The sequence below is a fragment of the Morone saxatilis genome, unplaced genomic scaffold, assembly GCF_004916995.1.
Source record: "Morone saxatilis isolate NCDOM2014 unplaced genomic scaffold, NCSU_SB_2.0 Contig7, whole genome shotgun sequence".
Taxonomy (NCBI): Eukaryota; Metazoa; Chordata; class Actinopteri; family Moronidae; genus Morone; species Morone saxatilis.
In genome coordinates, this window is record NW_023340246.1 from 16,962,070 (window position 1) to 16,984,532 (window position 22,463).

At 40.0% G+C, this 22,463-nt stretch overlaps 5 protein-coding genes across 9 annotated transcripts in view; 3 read left to right on the forward strand and 2 right to left on the reverse strand.

Moving 5' to 3' along the window:
- Positions 1-1,061: 1,061 nt before the first annotated feature.
- On the reverse strand, positions 1,062-4,100 carry ppil6 (peptidylprolyl isomerase (cyclophilin)-like 6). Its single transcript, XM_035678954.1, has 8 exons — positions 3,977-4,100; positions 3,789-3,884; positions 2,972-3,160; positions 2,608-2,670; positions 2,292-2,439; positions 1,748-1,807; positions 1,535-1,670; positions 1,062-1,432 (listed from the first exon to the last, which is right to left on the reverse strand). Exons 1-8 carry the CDS (start codon positions 4,052-4,054, stop codon positions 1,321-1,323), a joined length of 882 nt encoding a protein of 293 aa, XP_035534847.1. The 5' UTR covers positions 4,055-4,100; the 3' UTR covers positions 1,062-1,320.
- A 289-nt stretch (positions 4,101-4,389) lies between these two features.
- On the forward strand, positions 4,390-11,250 carry LOC118340341 (flap endonuclease GEN homolog 1). Its single transcript, XM_035678237.1, has 13 exons — positions 4,390-4,685; positions 4,772-4,970; positions 5,057-5,233; positions 6,090-6,200; positions 6,293-6,366; positions 6,447-6,532; positions 6,782-6,932; positions 7,348-7,384; positions 7,472-7,552; positions 7,632-7,762; positions 7,854-7,915; positions 9,083-9,232; positions 9,749-11,250. Exons 1-13 carry the CDS (start codon positions 4,525-4,527, stop codon positions 10,996-10,998), a joined length of 2,670 nt encoding a protein of 889 aa, XP_035534130.1. The 5' UTR covers positions 4,390-4,524; the 3' UTR covers positions 10,999-11,250.
- A 365-nt stretch (positions 11,251-11,615) lies between these two features.
- On the forward strand, positions 11,616-13,161 carry msgn1 (mesogenin 1). Its single transcript, XM_035678238.1, has one exon. The coding sequence runs from the start codon at positions 12,591-12,593 to the stop codon at positions 13,008-13,010; it is 420 nt and encodes a 139-aa protein (XP_035534131.1). The 5' UTR covers positions 11,616-12,590; the 3' UTR covers positions 13,011-13,161.
- Positions 13,162-13,837: 676 nt separating this feature from the next.
- Positions 13,838-22,149, forward strand: si:ch211-51e12.7 (uncharacterized protein LOC336335 homolog). Of its 5 annotated transcripts, none has more exons than XM_035678844.1 (7): positions 13,838-14,025; positions 14,898-14,920; positions 16,039-16,127; positions 16,298-16,447; positions 16,673-16,816; positions 16,978-17,103; positions 20,060-22,149. In XM_035678844.1, exons 2-7 carry the CDS (start codon positions 14,918-14,920, stop codon positions 20,142-20,144), a joined length of 597 nt encoding a protein of 198 aa, XP_035534737.1. In that variant the 5' UTR covers positions 13,838-14,025; positions 14,898-14,917; the 3' UTR covers positions 20,145-22,149. The 5 variants fall into 5 exon arrangements, with proteins under 5 accessions (XP_035534737.1, XP_035534732.1, XP_035534734.1 ...); XM_035678839.1 differs by lacking the exon at positions 20,060-22,149 and adding an exon at positions 17,716-18,878; XM_035678841.1 differs by lacking the exons at positions 14,898-14,920; positions 20,060-22,149 and adding an exon at positions 17,716-18,878.
- A 142-nt stretch (positions 22,150-22,291) lies between these two features.
- Positions 22,292-22,463, reverse strand: part of mrps10 (mitochondrial ribosomal protein S10) — a 4,551-nt gene continuing 4,379 nt past the window's right edge. Inside the window, exon 8 of the mRNA XM_035678788.1 lies at positions 22,292-22,413. The gene's annotated coding sequence lies outside the window, so the exon portion shown is untranslated. The remainder of the gene's footprint in view (positions 22,414-22,463) is intronic.

Genomic DNA, 22,463 nt, shown 5'->3' on the forward strand with positions numbered 1-22,463 from the left:
ATAGATAGATAGATACTGTATTTAGATTAACCCCCCTGAGTGGCATTTTATATTATATAACAATAAAGAACTGATAAATTGCACAATGAACTCAAATTGTGAAGTATTTCCTGTGAATTTTGCATCAGAGGTGAGTTTTACTGATATTTTTAGGTACTTTTTTAATACAATTTACTGTTTGTATTATTATTATTTTTTAGCAATCATAGGCTACAAACAAAAATACTCCTCGATGTTTGTCCTTTGTTCTATCAGGCTATAGTTTGTGCTCCAGACCTCACCATGCTCTTATCCTGTGAGATATATAAAAAATATAAACGTTATTTTAAACCCTTTAAAATTAAAAAGGCCTTTTGATGATTTGCCCCCTTTTTTCCTTAAAGCTGCAGTAGGTACTTTTTATAAAAATTATTTTTTGTCATATTTACTGAAACTTTCACTATATCCTGACAGTATCACATGAGACGGATCATCAGTAGAAAAATGAGGTTCCTCTGGCTCCTCCTAGTGCTCCTAATCACAGATATAGAAACATTCTCCATTTGACGTCTGCGTGGTCGCCATGTTGGGGAGGTCGAGACCCGCTGGTTAACACTACTGAGAGATACAGACCTCACTATAAAATCGTCTGTAACTCGCCTAATTCTGAACCGATTCCCATTAAATCTGGTTCGTTATAAACGTGAGAAACTGACCGTGATTACTAGTAGGAATTAATTTAGTTACTAGATAACAGGTTATCTCTATCTGAATTAAAAAACAGATACAGGTGCAGGCTCTTCTATGTGGCCTCACTTTTATTTAGCCGATATGATTCTAAGCAATAAATTAGGTCACACATTTAAGACATGAATTCTCAACTGCTTGCTCTGTTTCTGTGTTTCTCTTTTAAATTTATATTCTTATTTACTTATTGGTGTCATCAGTAACACAATACATATGTAGTTCTTCCCATATTAGTTGGGTTTGCATTTCAGTACCTGCACAGGTTTATATGCATTTATACTCAATCTGGTAACATTAATGAATATTATGAATATCGTTGGTACCACCTGTAAGTATTTTCTCAATAAACACATTGAATGTAACTTTAAAAACTACAGATATCATTATAAAAGTACAATAATTATCCCTCTCATGCCTAAAGATAAAATGCTAGTTGACAAAACGTTTCATCTGAGTCGTGCACATTATAAACAGAATGCCAAATTACAAATGCGTACAAAGGTTCTGTAGGAAAGCAAAATACTTGTTTGCAGATGTTAACATGTATCTTGTGTTTATTTTATATATATTATAAAATACATCAGTGCGTCGGTGCTAAACCTTAAACACGCCACAATCTGTAACTTTACATTCATACTTGGGTCTTTCATTGCAAGTCGGAGTCTCTTCTAACCTCCTGAGGACGTCGACACCCTCGACCACTTGACTAGAAAGGAAAAAATAAAGACGTTAGGCTTGAACAACTCTGTATAAGAGAGCTGAGGCTATGCAGAATATTAAACTCTCAAATCAAATTAGCGATACAGACCCAAAGGCAACGTAGGTCCTGTCCATCCAGGGTGTTGGCTGCAGGCTGATGTAGAACTGGGATCCATTGCTGTGGGGACCTTTATTAGCCATTCCTAGAGTGCCCCGTTTAGTGTGTGACACGGCAAAGCTCTCGTCTAAAAGGAAAAGGGACGCATTACAGACAGTATGAGTGAATCCAGGACCAACTACACATGTCTTGTATGTTTTTTACCTTCAAAAGTTGGTCCGTAGATCGACTCCCCTCTGTTACCTTTCTTTTCTGGAGAAATATCTGCAAAATAAAAAGAAAGACACAGTTACCACAGTGACACATTTCAAGATATTTTTGACTCACTTCTTCAATCTCACAATATTTTTTTGATGACTTCAAGCGCTGTCATAATCTAAACAAAAAAATACGTGACTAGGAAGTTAAGCGTTTCCTCTGAACTCATACCATACCAGACAGTGTGGGATGCTATCATGCTGTGATATATGTCTACTTCTATAAAGCTGGCATAAAGAGCATCCTCACATCAACCCTCACTGTCTCATCTGTGAGTTCAGCTCCAAGAGGAAACTGGAGCGGATTGTCACTAAAGCCTCCAGCATCATCATTTGTGACCTTCCCTCCCTCAGTCAGTCCCACACAGCCGACGGTCAACACCCAGCGAGTACCAGCGGTCAGAAAAACGTACCAACACTTCTTCATTTGTGTGTGAAAACCACTTATATGTTATCATTGTTACAGGACTATGTTACGATGCGGGCCATACCTCCACCTTGCACCCAGCCGTTGGGCACCACACGATGAAACAAAGAGCCCTTGTAGCAAAGAGGGAGGCCGCTCTGTGACAGACCTCGCTCTCCTGTGCACAGAGCCTTGAAGTTCTCTGATGTCTTTGGACAAACATCTGAGAACAGCTGAGGAGAGGGAGAACAATAAGGTTGTCTAGTTTCTTACAGCGGCAATTTCTCTAACATCTATTAATGTTCTGTCACATTTTGACTATGAGGGATGCTTTGGAAAGTCCGAGGGTTGAGATAAAATGTGGTAGCAAGGTGAAAATACACAACTCGGTGCTTCCTCACCTCAAACAATAACCTCCCTGCTGCCTCTCCCGCTATCTGAATGTCCATGAAGACAAACTGGTGCTATAAAGAAAGGACAGAGATGTGTATTCTTTTCATTTTAATATTTCAAATATAATAAATGTGCAGTTTTTACAGAGTAATATTTAGCTAGAAGAGCTACAGATGACTTTAACTATGACAAGAGCCTGAGCAGCAGAGCTTCATATACAAAAGTCTGAAGTTGGTAATTCAATTCTGCACTAAATAAACTATGTACAGAAGTCAAACACATGGTTCCTGATACCCACCACAAACACAGAATTAACTTTCCATACATCTATTTGTTTTACCTATATTTGTAATGTATGTGACAGTGACTTGCCCCAGTTTTCTGGAGGTGTTTGGTGTAGTCGTCCTCAGCGAGAGCCGCATAGAAAGCCTGCGGCCGAGTGAAAGTGAAACTCCACTGATTCTTGGCCCAGCTGGTGAGATCCTTCTCATTACCAAGGAGCAGGCCGTTCAGAAAGCACATCAGGCTGCTGGAGTACTGCCACACTTCACCACACAGCTCCTTGAATCACAAGTGTGGAACAGCAAATGTGTTGTGATTCAGGATTTCAAAATACGTCAAACTACAGCCAATATATGTTGTTGTGTAGGTGTGTTATGTATAGAAACAGCATCACAACCCTCAGTAGCTTTAATAACAAATTACTTGACAGGTTACACATACAAAAGCTATGATTATTAGAAAATATAATGCCCAGCAGTATACAAGTTAATTAAATGTAGCTCTTTTTTCAACCAGTTATGCATAATTAATAATAATCTAATCTAATAATAATAATAAAATAATAACACAGTAGCATGGGCAATACTGCTGCCTAATGAGTACTTTTAAGTATATTTTACTGCTAATAATTAAAGCCTCTACAGCTCCATGGTACACCCACACAGGTGTTTTCATATGTTTCTGATTAGACCTTTACTCAGGTCTGTGTGGGCATCTGTTTGATTGACACCTGTGTCATTTCAAGATTGGTGACATTATGTGTCTCCCAGCATCCCTCCAACCATTTAACCTGTGCAGTGGTCTGGTATCAGCAACAATAACTGCAAACAATGTGCACACAAGTCTCCTTTTCTGAGTAATTTACTGGATGAGTTGGATGTCAGACCCCTATAATCGGACGACTTACCCTTTTCTTGTTGCACAGATATGTGTGCCAGTCAAATTCCAACAGGGGTTGAATTTTTGGATCCAGAAAGGACTCAGGAAACTTCTGTTTGAGTCCCTGTTTGTGCATTAATAAAAGTATTGTTAGCATCCAGGTGGGAAAAAATACCAGTTAATTTACATAAAACATAAAAAAAAATAACTGTTTACCTCGGCAACACTTTTGGCAACATGAAAACCACGGTCTTTAACTAACCCCACAATTTCTAGGCGCATGTTTGAGTCCATTTCTAATAAAAAAGTACAACAACAAAAAAACCTCCTCAGCCTGTAAACAAGAGCCTCGTATCCATAGCAACGGCGCTTTATTAAGACGTTCGGGTTAAAATGGCCGGCTCCGCTCGGCTTCGTGAAAGTGTTTCCTTTCCTCCCCACCTTGTTCTCCTGAAAGCGTGTTGATTAAACGCGTGACTGCTATTTTAACCACATTAAAACCCAGTGACGACCCGTAGTCAACTTAAACGTACAGTTCACTTGGTCTTCGCCGTCGTGACAGTTAACACCACAAACGAGGCAGCGAAGTACAGACATGCCCCACGAATTGGAACGGGGCCCAACGGCGCCACAGTTTTGAAATCTCCTCCTGTGTTGTGTCGTGTCGTATTATCGTTGTCTAAACATCTCCCCACTCGGGTTAAACCGGTTAAAACCCCCTTTTTTTGTTTTGTTTTGTTTGTTTCTTCCTGGAGGGATTAACTATGGGTGTTCACGATTTATGGTCCATCGTGGAGCCGGTTCGTGAGTCGGTGCCGCTGTACAGTTTGAGCGGACAGACGCTGGCAGTCGACCTGAGTTTATGGGTGTGCGAGGCCCAGCATGTGCAGGCGATGATGGGGAGGGTTACCAAACCCCACCTGAGGTAATTCACAATGAATCCCCTCCAGCTTCAGTTCAAAGCCCCTGTGTTTTTGCTGCCACCAAACACACTGCTCCTTTTGTGTCCAGGAATTTGTTTTTCAGGGTGTCATCCCTCACCCTCATGGGGGTGAAGCTCGTCTTTGTGATGGAGGGAGAAGCCCCTAAACTTAAAGCTGAAACCATGAGCAAGAGGACAGAAACGAGATATGGGGGGTTCAAAAAGGCTTCTGCCCCTAAATCTACAACAAACACCAGCAGAGGGCGCTTTAAAGCTGTGCTCAGAGAGGTTGGTCCTCCACTGTTTCCTTCACCTCTCAGCTCATAAAAATGTTGTTTTTAAGCACTTCTTCTGTCCTTCTTTTCCTTCTGTAGTGTGCAGACATGTTGGACTATCTGGGTGTGCCTTGGGTGACAGCTGCTGGGGAGGCTGAGGCCATGTGTGCCTACCTGGACTCACAGGGCCTGGTGGACGGCTGCATCACCAACGATGGAGACGCCTTCTTGTATGGAGCCCGGACCGTCTACAGGAACTTCAATGTGAACAGCAAAGTACGTCTGCGAGAGGTCGTCGCTCATCCACAGTGTACGAGATTATGTAGGAAGTGGAACCGCAGATCACCGGGTTGAATAAGCTTCACCTGCTCAGTCGAAAGGCTTCTTCGGTTCAGGCTGTTCTGGGGGGATTTGTACTGAACTTCTGCCTGTGATCACTCAAATTTACACACAAATATAGATTAAACTTTCTCCAGAACTCTAAAGTAACACAGAGCACCTGTCAGAGTGGTGATTTTTCCAGGATTTTTTTTATTAAACACAAATTCCCTGTTGATTTCCAGAAGGAAAGTAAAGTTTTTGTTCCTAATTGCATCCATAAAACTCCTATATGGATAGACAATAGGGTTGAAGGATACGTACTATTCAGCTTAGATTAGCTTTATTTTATGATGCCCAAGTGTAAATTTTAATTTAGCCTGTGAAGGAGGGGTGTTGCATTTTATTTCATTACTTCTTGGCAAAATCATTAGTAAAGTAATAAAGAAACAGCTAATTAATGCATTGTTATGGTATTTATCAAGTAAAGATACTAAATATTTGCTGATTATAACAGCAAATGTGACTATATAGTTGCTTTTCTCTCTTCCACATACTTTTGGCTGCAAAACCAAACGTTAAGGCACATATTATTATAACTTGTGACTGGCATTTATCATTTATTTAGTCAATAACATCATTAAAACTCATGATTCTTACAGTAGCTGCAGCACTTCATCTTTGCAATTGAACTAGGCAGTATTTCATCTATGTCCATATCTATTTGTTTGAGTCTGTCTTCTGATGCCTTGACTGTAAAAAACATCAAATATAAATCATACATATAATAAATATTGTTCACTTTTCCCTCCAGGACCCTCAGGTCGACTGTTACAAGACCGCCAAGGTACAAACAGAGTTACATCTCTCCAGGGAGAATCTTGTCGGTCTGGCCATCCTCCTCGGTTGTGATTATATTCCTAAGGTAGCGAAGGGCAACATCATTTCAAATTTACAACATCAAAATCACAGATATTAATGATTTATATTAACTGTACATTGTCATACCTCCATAAGGGCATACCAGGTGTTGGTAAAGAGCAAGCTCTGAAGCTCATCCAGATGCTGAAAGGACAAACACTTCTGCAGAGGTAGGAAACTCAAACTTTATCACCTCGTCCCACATAAAGAGTGAATATAATGTTGTGTTCACTTCCCTGATCACCTCCAGGTTCGTCCAGTGGAAGGAGGAGAAAGCGGGCGGGTCTGAGGGAGTTGTGAAGAAGGTCGCTCACTGCCACGTATGTCGACATCCCGGTGAGTGGTGCCCCGCTCTGAACTCTGACCCCTGTTGCTGATCCTGATTAGAGGTGATAAACAAAGGGTTGCAGGGAGGTGTGTCCCTGAGAGGATTTAACCTGTCATGTTAAAACATACACGTATGTGAGAGATGGGTTTGTTTGAATAAGCATCCGACTTTACACCCAAGTTGTAGTCGCATGTTAGATTTTAAAGACCTGCTTCGTCCGTTTTAACTCTTCTGATTCATCTCCTCCGTTCATTCAGGCTCAGCGAAGGCACACGAGCGCGGCGGCTGCGTGCTTTGTGACAGCAAACATTTCTGCCAACCTCAGGACTTTGACTACCAGTGTCCCTGTGACTGGCACCGCTATGAACAGACCCGCCAGGCCTTTTCTTTTGAGGCCAATATCAGGAAGTATGTGACTTTCTGTTTTTATTTTATCACACAAACTGTAATTGTAAGTTCAGAAAATGAAAAGCAGAAGTGGAATGACACAAGAGAGGAAGAAAATAAAGGCAACATATTAAAAGGACGATCAAAGACTAGCAGCAGAATAATAAGTCTATCAAAGATTATTCATTATTATTCATTAAGGCATTTATAAGCAAAAATGGAAAACAGTTAATTGTTTCCAGCCACTCAAATGTGAATATTTTTCTGGTTTTCTTACTCTTCTATGACAGTAAACTTTATATCTTTGGGTTTTTGATTATTACTCAGACAAAACAATATTTAAAGATATGTTTGGACTTTGGAAACTAATAGTAACTAAAAACTAAACTAATAGGTGAAATGATTTTAAAGGATGGTTTCATTTCTTTTTTTTTAGGAAAACACTGGCAAGCCAACAGTTCCCCTTTACAGAGGTACAGCTGTGTTCATGTGCGTATATGTTTTCATAATATAGTAATACACAATATATGGTTTTTAACACTTTAAATTGCATTGTGCAGATCATTGGTGAGTTTCTGATTTCCAAGGATAAACCTGTGTCACATTTCAAGAGAAGACAACCAAATATGCTGCTGATACAGGTAATGATAAGATTTTAAATTACTTGTTCAATTAGTTTTCTCTTTAGTGAATTTCATGTGGAAATTTGTTGTTTTCCAGAAATTTGCCTATGACAAGATGGAGTGGCCGAAGCACTACACCAGTGAAAAGGTTTTAGTCTTGATGACGTATGCAGAGTTGATGAACAGAAAATATGGAAGAGAAATGTCCTCCCAAATCAAGCCCCTCAGGTAGCTACAAGCTCAATTTCTTTACTGATACTGTTGTCGTAAAATTATATTTCAGTACATAATAATGAACAACACCTTTTTCCTATAAAAGAATATTAAAACCGAGGGTGAGGAGTGCCGTCGCTTGCTTCGAAATCATCTGGAGCACCCCAGGTCAGTTTAAATCATTCACCGAAGGCTGCTCTTCACATCAATGCAATCAACAATGCTCTGTTGTCCTGCAGTCAGAGGGGGGGAAGAAAAAACAGGCGATATTTTTAAGAAAACATCCTCTGGGTTGAGTGACACGACTGCTGCATTAAGCGGAGGTTGGGGTGCGGGGTGCTCGTCACCGGGTTGTCTGTTAGTGACTTGCTGTGAGGTCGGGTTCAGAGGTGACAGATCAGTCACAACGGCCACTAGGTGCTAAACCGGCTTCCTCTCTGTCATATCAAAGTCCGCTTCACTAACAAGCCCGCCCGACGTGACCGGCTTCACAAATTCTCAATCAACTAATTCAGAATGTGGTTCCTCATTTGTTGTATTGTATCATGTTCAATGTTACTGTAAACTGTAGTTCACTGTTTAAATGTTTGAGTCCAAACAGAGAAATATTGCTGAAGTAGGAGGAAAATTAGGTTTATTTGTATATTCCCAAAGTACATTATATCGCAAATAAATCTAAATCTAATGAATCTGTATTCCAAAATCCCTTTATTGAGAAAGTGGGTGAAAAGACATGACTGGATTTATGATTAAAATATTTAAAATATTACCAATTTGTATGAAAATGTCTATAAATTCTTGTCTGCCCTCTGTTAAGAACAGTGCGTCTGCAAATCAGGTCATAGGGGAAAGTAGAGCTGCTATAATATGTTGATTAACTTATTAGTTGATCAATATAATTAACTGGCAACTGGCAGAAATTACAAACATTTAATAGTTTTTCGGTTCTCAAATGTTAGAATATGCTGATTTTTCCTTCAACGTGCTAGTAAATCACATATTTATATATCACTTTAGGACATTTTGATAGATTCTTTTCATTTTTCTTATAGACTGTAGATAAATCGAAAATATAAAAATATAAAATAACATACTCTGTGGAAGGCGACCCACGCTGTCTGAAGATATAAACGTCTCATTCTAAGGTTTTAAAAACACAATGATTCCTATGATTACACACTAATGAAAACATAGTTATAAATGTTATATTCAATATCTGCCAATAGATTCTCCTAAATGTTACACACTGGACCTTTAACCACATTATTTCCTGTATAAAATAAACATACTGAGACCAATTTGGACCTGACCTTGAGGGTTTTTTTTGTTCTACAGAACATTATGTGTTTCCTGAGGATCGGCCTGCAGAGGACCAACACGAGGTGAGGACGGTGGAGGAAGAGGCTCTCTTCCGTGTGGCCTACCCAGAGGTGGTGGAGAGCTACCTGAGAGACAAAGCTCTGGCCGAAGAGAACAAGACCAAGAGTAAGACCATCATTTATCGTATTCGCTATAAATAGAAGCACATTAGTACATCAAATGTAATATTCTGTGACATGAACCATGTAGCGTATAAAGATGGGAGCCCCCCCACAGACTTGACAAGCTCCAAGACTTCCCACACTGCTGACAAGGGCGTCCTGATCAAAGGCACCTGGAGCTTTGACTTGTTTTTCAAGGCTGTCTATTACAGCAGCTCTGACACCTGAAAATGTAGAGTTTGGCAGCTCGACTAGTTCACACCAAAAGCTTTGATGCAGCCGAGAGGTGTCTGTCTCGCGGGCTTCGCTGTCACTTTATGCAGGTTGTACTTTGCTCCCACCCCCCCTCCTCCCCAAGTCATAACTGCTGTAGAGCTTCACTTCCTAATGTGTAGGAAACCCACTGAGACTTCACGGTCAAGTAATACCAGAGTGAATATGTTCACAGTAACTGGTTCAAAATGTGTTTGAAATCCTTTTAAATGTTAACTCTGACATCCAGTCTCGATCTGCTTTACAGAGAGGAAGCCAAAGAGTAAAAAGGAGAAGCAGCCCGATGTCTCGGACGGTATTTCTGACCTCATGGCTCAGATGACCCTTCAGAGTTCCTCTAATACTCAACCACAAGCTGCTATATTAAACATAGAGCAGCCAGAAGTGGTGGTTTTGGACACTCCAGTGAACCAAAAACAGCAGCGGAAGTCTAAAGAAGACCACAGCAGTGTGGGCGATTGCCCCAATACTCCTCTGTCTAATACCGCATCAGAGGCTACAGAGGCATCACCTTCTGTCTCTGCTGTTATTGACGCTCTACACCTGAGTGATATCGACTGGGAAGCTTTGTCCTTCACATCCTCTCCAAACCACAGCACTGAGCCCAAGCTCGGCAAAGCGACAGACGGTGATGTCCGAGAAACAGAGGGCGAAAACACCAAACAGAAAACCTCAAGTGACGTGAAAGAAGCAGCGGACTCCAGATCTGCTCCAGAGTTGTGCTACACAGAGTGTCCTCTAAGGGAGAGGGTGCTCATGAGGAACACAGCTAAAGCCATAGACCATGGTGGTGATGTGGTCTCAAAACAACTCGACTATGAGTCGGCCTCTCTCAAACACATTCATTCTCATAACTCGAAACCAAGTGGACAAATCCCCAGTAAAGGTAGGGCTGACAGTCAGTTGTCAGGAAATAAATCTGCCGTTAACAATACAGAACCTCTCACTGACAAAAGGCAGTGTGCAACAAATAAGGCAGAAACAGGAACTCACAGCTCACACAGACCTACAGTACAGGCTCAAAATAAGACAAGGGACAAATGTAAAGGCTCCCGAAAGCCTCCTCAGAAATATACATTTGTCAGAAAAGCATCATCGGCTGTCGTGCCACAGAGGTGCCAGTCTGACCCGGGTCAAAGCCACAGGGACAAAACCGTACCGCAGAACACCAAGAAGACTGTGTGCACGAGCGTGTGTTTATCCAGTGAGGAAAGTGACGCAGAGAACCAGCAGCATGGACCTCAAAGAAAAGCCCACATCAAGCCCAAAAACAAGAGCAAGAGCATCTTCCTCTCAGACTTCTCCCTGAAACCTATAACAACCAAACCGGCGATGAAAACATCTCAGCTCGTACCTGTATCGACCAAAAGCACACGCCAGGAAGTCCTTCAGACTCCAGCATCACCCGTCGCTCTGTTAGACAGCGACGACTCGGTGATTTGCGGCGAGAGTCCACTGCCGCTGGCAGAGAGACTGAGGCTCAAGTTCCTGAAGTGAGCTGATTACAGGATGATGGATGAGAACATGTTAGAGACTTTATGCTGAATGTGAAGGTTTACTATTAACCATGGACAGTTGTAACTCAAGGTCCATCTACTAGGTCTTTACAACAAATAATCAACAGAAAATTAACCAGCAAACTGATTTGATCATCTAATAATTGAATAAAAGCCATTTTTTTTAAGGAAATAAATCAAACTTTTGGTGGTTCAAGCTTCTCTAATATGAGAATTTGCTGCTTTTTCTCGTCTCAACATAATCAGTTGAATGTCTTTGGGTTTTGGGTCAGACAAAACAAGACATTTGATAACATCAGCTAGGACTAAATTGTGTTTATTATGTTTTATAGACCAAACAGTTCATTAATAAAATAAATGTTAGTCTTAGCTTTGCCATAAAGTGTTACTGTGATCCTAAATCAAACAGTGTCTGTGGTTTGAAAGCTCCAGAAAAAGGTTTTGGACCTCAAAATCATTCTTTTCAGCTGAATTGAACAATAAGAAATCATTTTATTAAATGTTTGTCGCAAAACAATAATAAGTTCTTTAAGAATGCTTTTATAGCAGAAAGTTTGAGCCTCGACAAAACCTGAAAGGGACAGTTTATGTAAATCAGGGGACACGTTTGTGGATTAGCACAGTCTTTCAGCACTAAATACCATTTAAAAGCACCACATGAGCTTGTTTTCTCCCACTGCTGTTTGACAAGCTACATGTCATTTAACATATCGGGAGAAAAGCGCTGCAGCCGAAAGGGGGGACAGAGGACGCTGAGCCATTGGGGTTTTTACAACCTGCCAGTGTTGGTCCCCCTTGATCATGAGTGAGGCCTTACACACCTTTTGCAGACATGAAAAGGTCTGGCAGGAGCTTGGTGACAGCTGCATCCTCTGCCCAAATAACAACCTACAGTCCTAGCACTGGCTCTTAAATCTTAAAGTTTTCTTAAAGCAAGTGAAGTTTGTCAGAATAACTCAGCTTGTTTCCCAAAAAGTTTGTTGAATTGTGTCATTTTTAGGATGGATGAACTCCTCAAACAGGAGAAAAAACTGCATTGGACACAAGTAGCAACATGATTTTTAATATATGAAGTGATAATAAATGATTTTTTTGCTTTTATTGACAGGCAGCACAGTGCTGTGTGTGTTTGTATGTGTTTGACTATGTGACTTCCAGACTGGAGACACACGCAGGCCTGACTTTGCCAGAGTGGTGTGAAGCTCTCAGGTGAAACAGCATCCCCTCAGTCCTTCATTAGACAAATCACATCAAACTGAGAATTGTCGTCGTTCAGACTTTAAAGAGTAATCTCCCACAAAAGGAATCTAATTATTTTTCTTTCCATCACATTATCCGTCTATTTAGCCTTATTCACACCCGAGTGATAACGAACGACGTCCTTCGGGAAGGTCGCATTTTGGCACTTGAGGTTTTCTTTGAACTCTCGCCTGAGCTGTGAACCCATAAACCCTCCGGAGATCTGCTTCTGTATAAAAACGCTTTGGCAAAATCACCTTCAACAAGAATCTGTCATTGCCATCTTGCGCTGCGTGGAACTTCTTGGTCGTCCCGGGGGATATTGTTTCTAACATGGACCTGGAGGTAGCGAAAATACTGTCCGAGTGGGACATCCAGAAGAGTTCATTTGGAGAAGAGGACCAGGACTCGCTCCAGTCCACCTCACCGGAGTCCTCGATGTGCTCCTCGCCGGAAATGTGCTACTCCAGCGGGCACCAGGAGATCGGTGATTACTCCTTCGGCTTCTCGGGACGCAGGGCGACTCCGGCGGCGCAGAGGCTGAGCAAGCCCAAGATGTCCACCAAAAGACGCATGAAGGCCAGCGAGAGGGAGAAGATGCGCATGAGGAGTCTCGCAGAGGCTTTGCACCAGCTCCGCGACTACCTGCCGCCGGACTACAGCAAGAGAGGACAACCCATGACCAAGATACAAACCCTGAAGTACACAATTGAATACATCAACAAGCTTTCAGACATCCTGGGCCGCGCGTAACGGACCCAAATGGACCACTGTTTTTACGCATCGGGTTTACGCTCATTTGATGGAGTTAGTTTTATATCTCTGATGAGTAATGCAACATCTTTAAGATAACTTAATCGTTTTCATTTCTTATTTTTCCTTCACTTGTTTTTTTTTGGTTTTGTTTTGGCCCTTCTCTTGATGTAAATATTGTTTACGGGCACTTGGCAATTATTTTTGTATATGAGGCTGCCTTTGTTGGAATTATGAATTCACTGTTTGGAAATGGAGTTTGCTGTTTGTTGATATGTATATGTTTCGATCGTGATGGGTATGAAATACAGCTTTACTGATGAAGAACCTCTCCGATATCCCCACGTTTGTGTTAACAGAGAACTTAAGAGAAACCGCATCATACGTGTTTGATACTGTTTTTTAATCTGTTATTTACTGGTATATTTTTTTAGAACTGAAGTAGCTGCATGATATTTTTGTTTTGTTGCGTATTGAAAGCTATTAAATAATAAGTCATTTCGTTTAAAGTGAGTGAAATTGTCTATCCAATTCTTATTTTTCTTCAATTGCACAAACACATCAGACTTGTTAAACATGTTTTACACCGTTAAATCCAGATTATTTCCACAAACATGTTTTATTTTACCTAAACATCTTAAATTAAATCAGTTAATTAACGAGCTTCGTCTTCAGACTGAGCACCGCAATTAGAACGCACGTCAGACGTTTCCTCCAATCAGAAGGCCAAAACACCGAAAGGGGGCGGGATCAGAGCAGGGAGTAGCCAATCAGACACCGGCGTTCCTTCCCGGTGGGCGTGGCCTCCGCATAACGTTGTCCCTCACAAAGAAAATCCTGGCTCGTAGTCTAATCTGACGCCGCCATTTCAAAGCGCGACACAAGCTGTTGGGAATTTTGTACATTGTTTTTTTTTTGTTGTGTATATTTTTCTAATATATTTTTTTAATTTTTCTTAGAAAATAGGGATATTATATCACTTTTTGAATCTACCTCGCCTGCATCACCAACAGAAGTAAGTCCTCTAGGCTCCCAGGAACGCCCCTCTCCAAACGCGTTACACGACTTTAAACACACACACTCGTTGTTAAGGTGCTTAATTTGGGTTTTTTTTAAAGAAGTTAACACGAATTTAGCTCATCAGCTCTTCCAAACGTCGAATTCCGACTTGAATGCTGTTTCTAACGAAGCAACAACAACAACACTACTGTAAGTCAGGTCTGTCAAGTCCAGGAATTAGACGGGGCCCTCCCTGGTTGGTGTTTGTGCATCCTAATTTAGCCGGCTGCGTTTTAACATTAGTTCCTACGTGCCACAGCAGTGTTGAGTATTATTAGAGGCTTGAATCTGGATTGTTTTGATGCTCCTGGTTTAATATTTAATGGTTTCACACAGCTTCCAACCTCCTCTCTCAGGGATCAGGATAAAAATGTTTCCATGACGCTCGACGTGCCTTTGGCTCTGCAGGCTTATTTAGTTTAAAATAACACTGTGGTGATATATGGTCCCTTTTTTGGCACTGGTTACAGTCTTTTCTTTAAAGTTTCATGTTTATTTCCATGTGCATTAGATGTAAAGATACCCATATGTACAGATGTAGTTAAAGATTGATTTAAATGGGATGGACACATTATTTAGTAGCCTATAGCTTAATACAGACACCACTATATACTACAGACTCCTATAACCATAAGAAAAACTGAACAATTTAACCTTCATGGAGTTTGGATTAATTGCAGGGCTTTTGGTTTAGACTTAATACAGTTTACCTAGTAGTAAACAACATACAAAATGTAGATAAAGTGTTAAAACACACAATTAATTGCTTTAATAAGTAGTAATTAAGGATTACAAATGATCTCTGATCCTAAAACTTGTGTTTTTTAGACCCACATAAACTTGGAGAAATGGTAAGCTCATCATACCTTGTTGCATTATCATCTGCAATATTGTTTATTAATAATAATATGTTATTCCTACAGGGACTTAACAGTTGATCTGTATCTTAATTGACTTTATCCTATAAGAATATGGTTCTTCTAGAAGGAGATTTAAAGCTGGTGGGAATTGTTGGATCTGATCAGAAACACTGGAAGGAAGAAAAGTTACAGGTTCCTCCTTTTAGTATTTGTTTTTCTGAGGCAGCGGCTCCCTCAGGGCAAATATTTTACAACTTACTCCAAAATGCAAATTCCCCAAATATGTTAATTTGCAGTTTCTTGCTTAGCGCCCATCCCCTTATCCTTTACTATACCTTTCCCCCTATATCACAAACCTCTACTCTCCTACGCCACGTCTCCAACAGATTCAGTACTTTACAGTCGTGATCCGAGGCTTTGGGACTATTAATAATTTCCCAACTATCAGCTTTGACTTGCGGTCGTCTGTGCTTAACTCGCAAATGTCTCACCTGCTTCAGTATGAGGAATGCACATGTGTCTGTCACACCCAGTGATAGAGCAATGCAGTGACTGCGCCGCTGAGGTTTCATGTGTCCAAGATCTGCTGAATGATATTTTAACAGCCTCGTGGCACATTGTAGAAACACATACCTAAATAGGTTGTTCATCAGTGAGTATTATAATCAAAACTTACCTCTTATAACATAAAAGAGATATTGCAAGCGCTTCACTGAGCATTAAAATCTGATAAAAGCAGTTATATTATTGGAATAAATGTGTTTTTTGGTTTAAAATATCATCAGTTATGTCTGTTTTTTTTCTGTAGATGAATCTTTGGGGATGAGGCTTCCCATTTGCTTACATCATGCTTGATTACTTTATGGCTGCAGGGAACTTATTTCTGCATGAATTCATTTTTCAAATGGTAAAATGTCCTCTTTACAGAGGTTGAATAACACATTTAGCGTGTGGAAGCAAAATGCATTTTTGTATGCAGAGATCTTGTCTTAGCTTGTGTCGTCTATATTTTGTTTGTGTGACACATGAGAATGTACATTTTATTAAATACTAACCTAAGGAGATGCAACCATGACACAGTATATAAATACTGACCTGCATCATTTCAGATGGATGCAGACACAGAAGAAAAGATGACAGAAACTTCAAAAACTTCCAAGGATGAGTCTGAGAGACCGATTATGGACAACAAAGCCAGGTCAGTCTTAAGGTTCCTCACCGTCTAATGCTGTATTAATGGAAACATGAGGGTTTTTTAACTGCATGTGAATAGAAAGCAATCCTCCTCCTCGTCATTTGAGTGAACACACGCTCCAGAGAGAACTGGAGGTGCTACACTCACGTCTCTATGCTGATGAATCTCCCCAGGGGTCGTGGGTTTAAAGGCCGTGGTCGAGGCGGTCGGATGAGTCGAGGCGGCATGCGCGGTGGGCGGGGCATGATGAAAGGATTTGGTCCGCCTGGACACGGGAGGGGTCGACCGAAAGATGGACCCATGAATGGATTTGCCCCCATGAGGTACTGAAATGTACATAAGTTAAAGTATAAATGACTAAATCCTTGTTTCTGTTAATTGGTTAGTGTGCAAACAAACAGTGTGTTACGAAACATATTAAGGAAGTACATTTTAAGTTTAAAAAATATTAGTTTTTTCTGTTCATAGAAGATTTACACCCAATATTAAACAACTACCGTTTGATATGTTCTGTGTTTAAACTTAAAATGCACTTCCTGCCTTTCCAGAGGAATGAGGAGGATGCGACCGTACCCAGACATGAGAGGTCATCGAGGTAGGGGTGGACCAATGGGCATGGGCCCTCCTCCTCCTCCTCCTCCTCCCCCTCCACCTCCCATGCACCTCAGGGGCCCGTTCCCACCCATGCCCAGGTAACCACCTCACACAAACACACAGTCATTCGCACAGACACTCATACAGGGTTGTCTGTCCTAAAAAGTAGATATTTTGCGTGGATACTAGGTTTCCTCTGATTGAAACTGTACATTAAAGTGTACGTGTTACCGATACCTGTCCCTGTCTCTGTCTGTAGGCACGGACCTCCTCCACCCCCTCCCCCAGGTCACCCTGGTTTCAGAGGGCGCCCACCACACCCTCGAGGCCGTGGCATGCCGCCCCCTGGACCTCCACGCCACTTCCACCCCCGTGGCCCTAGAGGGTAAGAGCAGTTTGAATATTATTATCATGCTTTAAGCTTTGCAAGTCACAATTCTCTGCACTTTCCTTGCACGCTTTTTTACATTTCCTAAATAGATTTAAAACACATCTGGTTTGCATTTGAGACGTGCTTACACCAGTTCTATTCCTTTTTAAATCTGTGATGCAAGTATAATGCAGTGTACTGCGGGTTGTGACACAATGCATTGTCCTTTCTGTCCCTTTTCTCTTAAGCCTCATTATAGCTTAATTTCCTTCACTTTAACTTGTCCTCTAATGATCACATTTCTTTCTCAGTTTGTTTATCAAATAGAAGAAATAATACATATTTTTGTCCAAATAGTCTTTACTATAACAAATGTTAAGGAATGTTAACTTTATAAATAAATTTAAAAAAAGACTGCTCAACTATTTGAAGCCATACTAATTAAATAGTGCATGGAATAATGAAACTAGGACAGACATTCACTGTGTTTTGCCAGTAAAAGGTTCACAGTAACTGAGAGGGGGTGACATCCCTGACTAGAATAGTTCAGATGGCTGCTCTTATCAGAGTGTGCCCCCTATTGGCCAAAGCCAAGAATCCAATGTGTGATTTTATCCTTTTACACAGCTACCACAATGGACCGGTTTCTCCTCCGCCTCACCCCCCACCTGGCAGAGGCCAGAGGTGGCCAGGGCCCCCTGGTGGCCGACGCTTTTAACACAGCCTGCCCTAAAAACAATAACTAAGCAATTGTTAATGTAGAAGGGGCCTAAAGTGGTGCAGTAAATGAAATGCCCCACAATTATGTGTTATACAAAGTCTCTGAGTATCTTCATGACATACTCTGTGGCCAAATGTCTGGTTATTGATATTGTCTACTGGCAAAGAAATAATGTGAAAATGACTAATGACAACCGAGGACTCATGAAATGCCTCACAACTTTTAACAATGTAAAGGCATCCTCGCATTCTGTTATCTATGTTAAAGGAATACTGTTGGTACTGTAGGAACTATTTGACATTGTTGAGGAAAAAAAAAGCTGTTTAAAAACAAGTTTGGAGTTTCTCAAAGGGGGAAAAAAAATCTTGTCAAAGTTCATTTAAATGTTCTGTGATTCTTGTTACAGTCACCCTGTGAGCCTTAAGAAATGTTCTTGATCTTTTTAATAAAGAATAAAAAAATAAATGGGTGACACTGCATATTTGAAGGTGGAGAACAATTAAAGAGAGAGTGCACAGCCGCCCTCGAGCACCACTGTTACTAGTTTAGTACACCTTGGACCTCCCTAACCTTTCCTCTTTGTTACATGGAAATAGTTATGTATTATATAACCTCACCGAGCAGTGCAGCAAATATTGTTGAACACTTACACATTTTCAAGAGAAAAGACAATATTCCACTTGTCAAGTATTCATGAGTATTTAATTTTTATATTTTATATCGTTAATGTGCAGCTCTTTTAAGTTATGAGTATTGCTGTTTAGAACATTCATGTTTGTCTTCAGCAAACTATTGTGTAAAGACAACAAGAAAAAGGCGTTATTAAATGAAAAGTATACTGAAATATATATATCTAGTAGCTTTTATAAATGAAAGCAAATTCCACCAGTATTTGCTTCAGTTAAGGATAAGAAATTACTCTTTATTGTGTTTAGTTTTTCTGAAGTGTTATAAAAACTTTATTCACTGTAATTAACATAACTTTTGTGAACCTGTGAATGTGTTTTATGAAAATCGTCAAGACGTATGACGTAGTCGTGGAGAAAAAAAAAATAAAACTAAAAATAAACTCAACTTCTCTTTTTTTGTTTATTCACAAACAAGTCTGAGAGTTGTCATTACAATTTACAACAATATTGTAATCTATGAAAGATAATGAATTGCAATGTCAGTCACTTTTTGGATGAGTGTGGAGGACCATTAATGAATCATTTCTATCAGCTTTCTGAGGGCCGCAGATAAGAAAATGCTTGGAAAAGTAATCCTTGAATTGCAACTTTTAGCGGCTGAGAACTTGAAAGCTGAATTTCACTCACTCGAGTGCTTTTACTTTTTATTATCTTGTCATGTAAATTTGACTGGAGGACTCCACTTGAAACGCTTTTGACCGAAAAGTCATGTCACAGGCCAAATTCAGTGGTAGCATGTCTAAAAGGAGGACATCATCTGCAAAGGATAAACACTCTGATATGACCGAGGACTTTTTTTTTTTCTGTTACTGTTAATTAGTTATTTTCATTAGTTTCAATTTGACCTCAAAGGGGACAAAAGGGTATTGGAGAATCTCACTATTGTGTGTTTTGACCTATGTGTTTTTCTATTCCTATACTTTAATATTCTTATAATATATATAAATAAAGGTTTGTGGCCATGCATGTAGTTACATATGAAGCTGCTGTACCTTGTAGCAAAGAGTAGGAACACATTATTGATTGAATAATTGTGCAAAGTGCCGTGGTAAACCGTAATGGCACCATCTCATGGGACATTAAATAAAGTGGAAACCAATTAAAACATTTTACATCTTCAGATTTTGTTATTTGAATGCATGTAGCCTCTCTTTTTTTCCATAATGTGCTGCTAATTATTTATAGAGATATAATAAAACCTTCTATAATGCAAAAGCACGGTCACATAAAGAGGCGTATATATTATTGATACTGTTGTATGTACTCCTGGCACAAACGAGGATTTGGCATTATTTCTGGATGAAAGAGCATTTAGCATTTATTCTCTGCACCACTAGGTTACTGCAGAATACTCAAATATGGCTGCAGACCTTCATCAGAGCTAGTCTGTTTAATAAATTAACCACAGACAGGTGCTGGCTCTCTCCCCCTTTTTCTATCTGTCTTTTTCCATCTCTTCAGCACTTTCAGTACATTTTGCTGCCTCGTCAAGTCTCTGCAGTCCCTTCTTGTTTCTCCCTTTGGTTGATTATAACAGACTGACTGTTGTTGTCTCCTGAAGGGGGGCACACAGTACAGTTAACCTCCCAGGCCCCAGGAACCCAGGCCCTCCCTCACATCTCTCCCCTCGGTCACCAGCGGCGTGACACCTGAGGTCCGGCGCTTCACTTGAAAAGGTGAGCCTCCTCTTGTGTCTTAATCCCTAAACCCCTCCCTCACTGATGCCTGGAGATTCTCTCTTTCAGGATGGAAGTTGAAGTCGGTGAGACGTTCAGGACTGTGGTTTGATGAGGTTATGGTCAGTGCACCTTGTGGTAACGCAAGGAGCATGCAGGGAAAGGACAGGTTTATAAATCAGTATGATTGCACTTTAATGGTATTAGTAGTGGAGGGCCTTATGAAACTTTGGGTCTTTCTAAGAGAGGCTTTGAGGCGACGAACGCAGGAATCACGGTGACATCTGGTGGCTTTCAGAAATTACTGCAACCCTTAAATATTGGGCTGAAAGCCTCAGTGAGTTAACTGTTTCAGTCTTGTGCTATACAAGACCAACCAGCCTGCATGTTATCATTAAATCTGTAATACTTTTTTTTACAGAAAAGCTACATTAAATGTAGATATTATTGTGCAATATGTTAAAGTAAAATAATTAATATATTGTTAATATATAATATAATATATTTTGGTAGTTTAGACCCAGTGTCCACTGTGGGCTCATGCGTTTTAAGCTCATGATCATTCATGTAACATTTCATATGAAGCACAATGTGATGTGATATTCATTAAATTAGTGACTTTTATTACATTATTACTTTGTAGCAGCTGGAAATGTTCTCATACTTAATGATACTAGTGTCATTCGTCAAATTTCTAGATTACTCTTCTCTCTTCTTATCCTACGAATATGCTCATCACATAGTTTAGCAGGAAAACTGTCAAACTTAATCAAGCTCTTTTCTGAAGCACCAGCAACATTTGAAGCTTCAGGTGTCATCAGTAATGTGGTATTCTTCATTTGACTCTGACGCAGTGTAATGAAACGTTTAACAGGAGTTAAAACAAGCTTCAGATCGGCTGTATCATCCACCAGTCTCTGCTGAACATCTGTGCTTTTCCTGCTTGAAAAACATCTTTAGGTGTCATGATCAGATATTCACTCGTGGGTCAGAAAGCCAACAGGAAAGTTCATAAACTCAACCTAAAATTAGTTTGTTTTTGCTGGTGTTGAACATAAACTTTAAATGATTCACTACAGTTGAACTAGTTTCCAAACCATTATCATGGTGTGTTTGTATTTAAGTAACAGTGTACTCAGTAAATAAGTATTCTTAAGAAGCAGGATGATGGATGGAATCAAGCTGCTGACAATGGACCCAGATGCTCATCGTTTTACTGTTAAACTATAGTTAGATAAATGGAAGTGGATGTGGACAAGCTTCATAATAACTTTGTCTAGTGGACAGAACATTTCTTTAGGCTTCAGGTGTTCAGGCATGTTAACACAAGCGTGGACCACAGAAAGAAGGTCAATATCTGCGCATCTTGCAGGGCGGAGGTTTTCAAACCTGCAGTATGTAAACAAAACCAGAAGGATTTAGGATTTTAGTATCGTAAACTGTCACAGTAAGGTGTAATAAATACCTAATGGTAGGTATGTATGTGGTCAAGTACTATCATTGGACTCATTACGGAGGGGAACATTTAAATATACATTTATAATCAAACCAGGTACATCCATAATTGAGCAGTGACTATAAATACTGTATTGTGATTTGTGTTGTGTAATGCTGGAAATGTTGACAGCCTCTCTGCAGCAAAAAAGGTTAAAGCTTCATACCCTCGTTTTCTCAGTGGAGATGATGCACTTTGTGATTTATGTCTGAGTGTCACCTCTGTATGACAGCTCATTTTAATACAGGAAGAGAGAGCGCGGAGGGGGAGTCAGTCCTCAGCAGCCTTTAAATAGAGCAATGGAGAAAAATGTCTATGATGATAAATACAAGGACTTTTACCAGGAAATCTCCTTAAAATGACAGGAAGTATTATCCTTCACTGAGCTTTAGTGTTTTAACTCTTAAACAGAGGATGAATGTTAAATTCAGTGTTTGTTTTTTTTCTATGTTTTGCCTCAAATATTTTTGTACACTAACTATTCAATAAATAAAAAAGAATAAAAAAAGTTGTGTGCTGGTCTTGTGTCCTACAGAATATACATGTTTATACAGAACACTGCAATATTAATACAGGAGTATAAGAATCACAATTATGAATAAATAATGGCACAAAAAGTGAGTTAAGGTTAATTAAATGCAGAATTTATTAATTGAAAAAAGAAATACAACATACAGCTGATTCCACACAGACAATGAAACATACAACTATACCTGGATTTTGTTGTGCTGTTCAACCATAAAAAATCTACCACAAAAAACACATGTAATATTGCGTTTTCTCATTTATCCAAC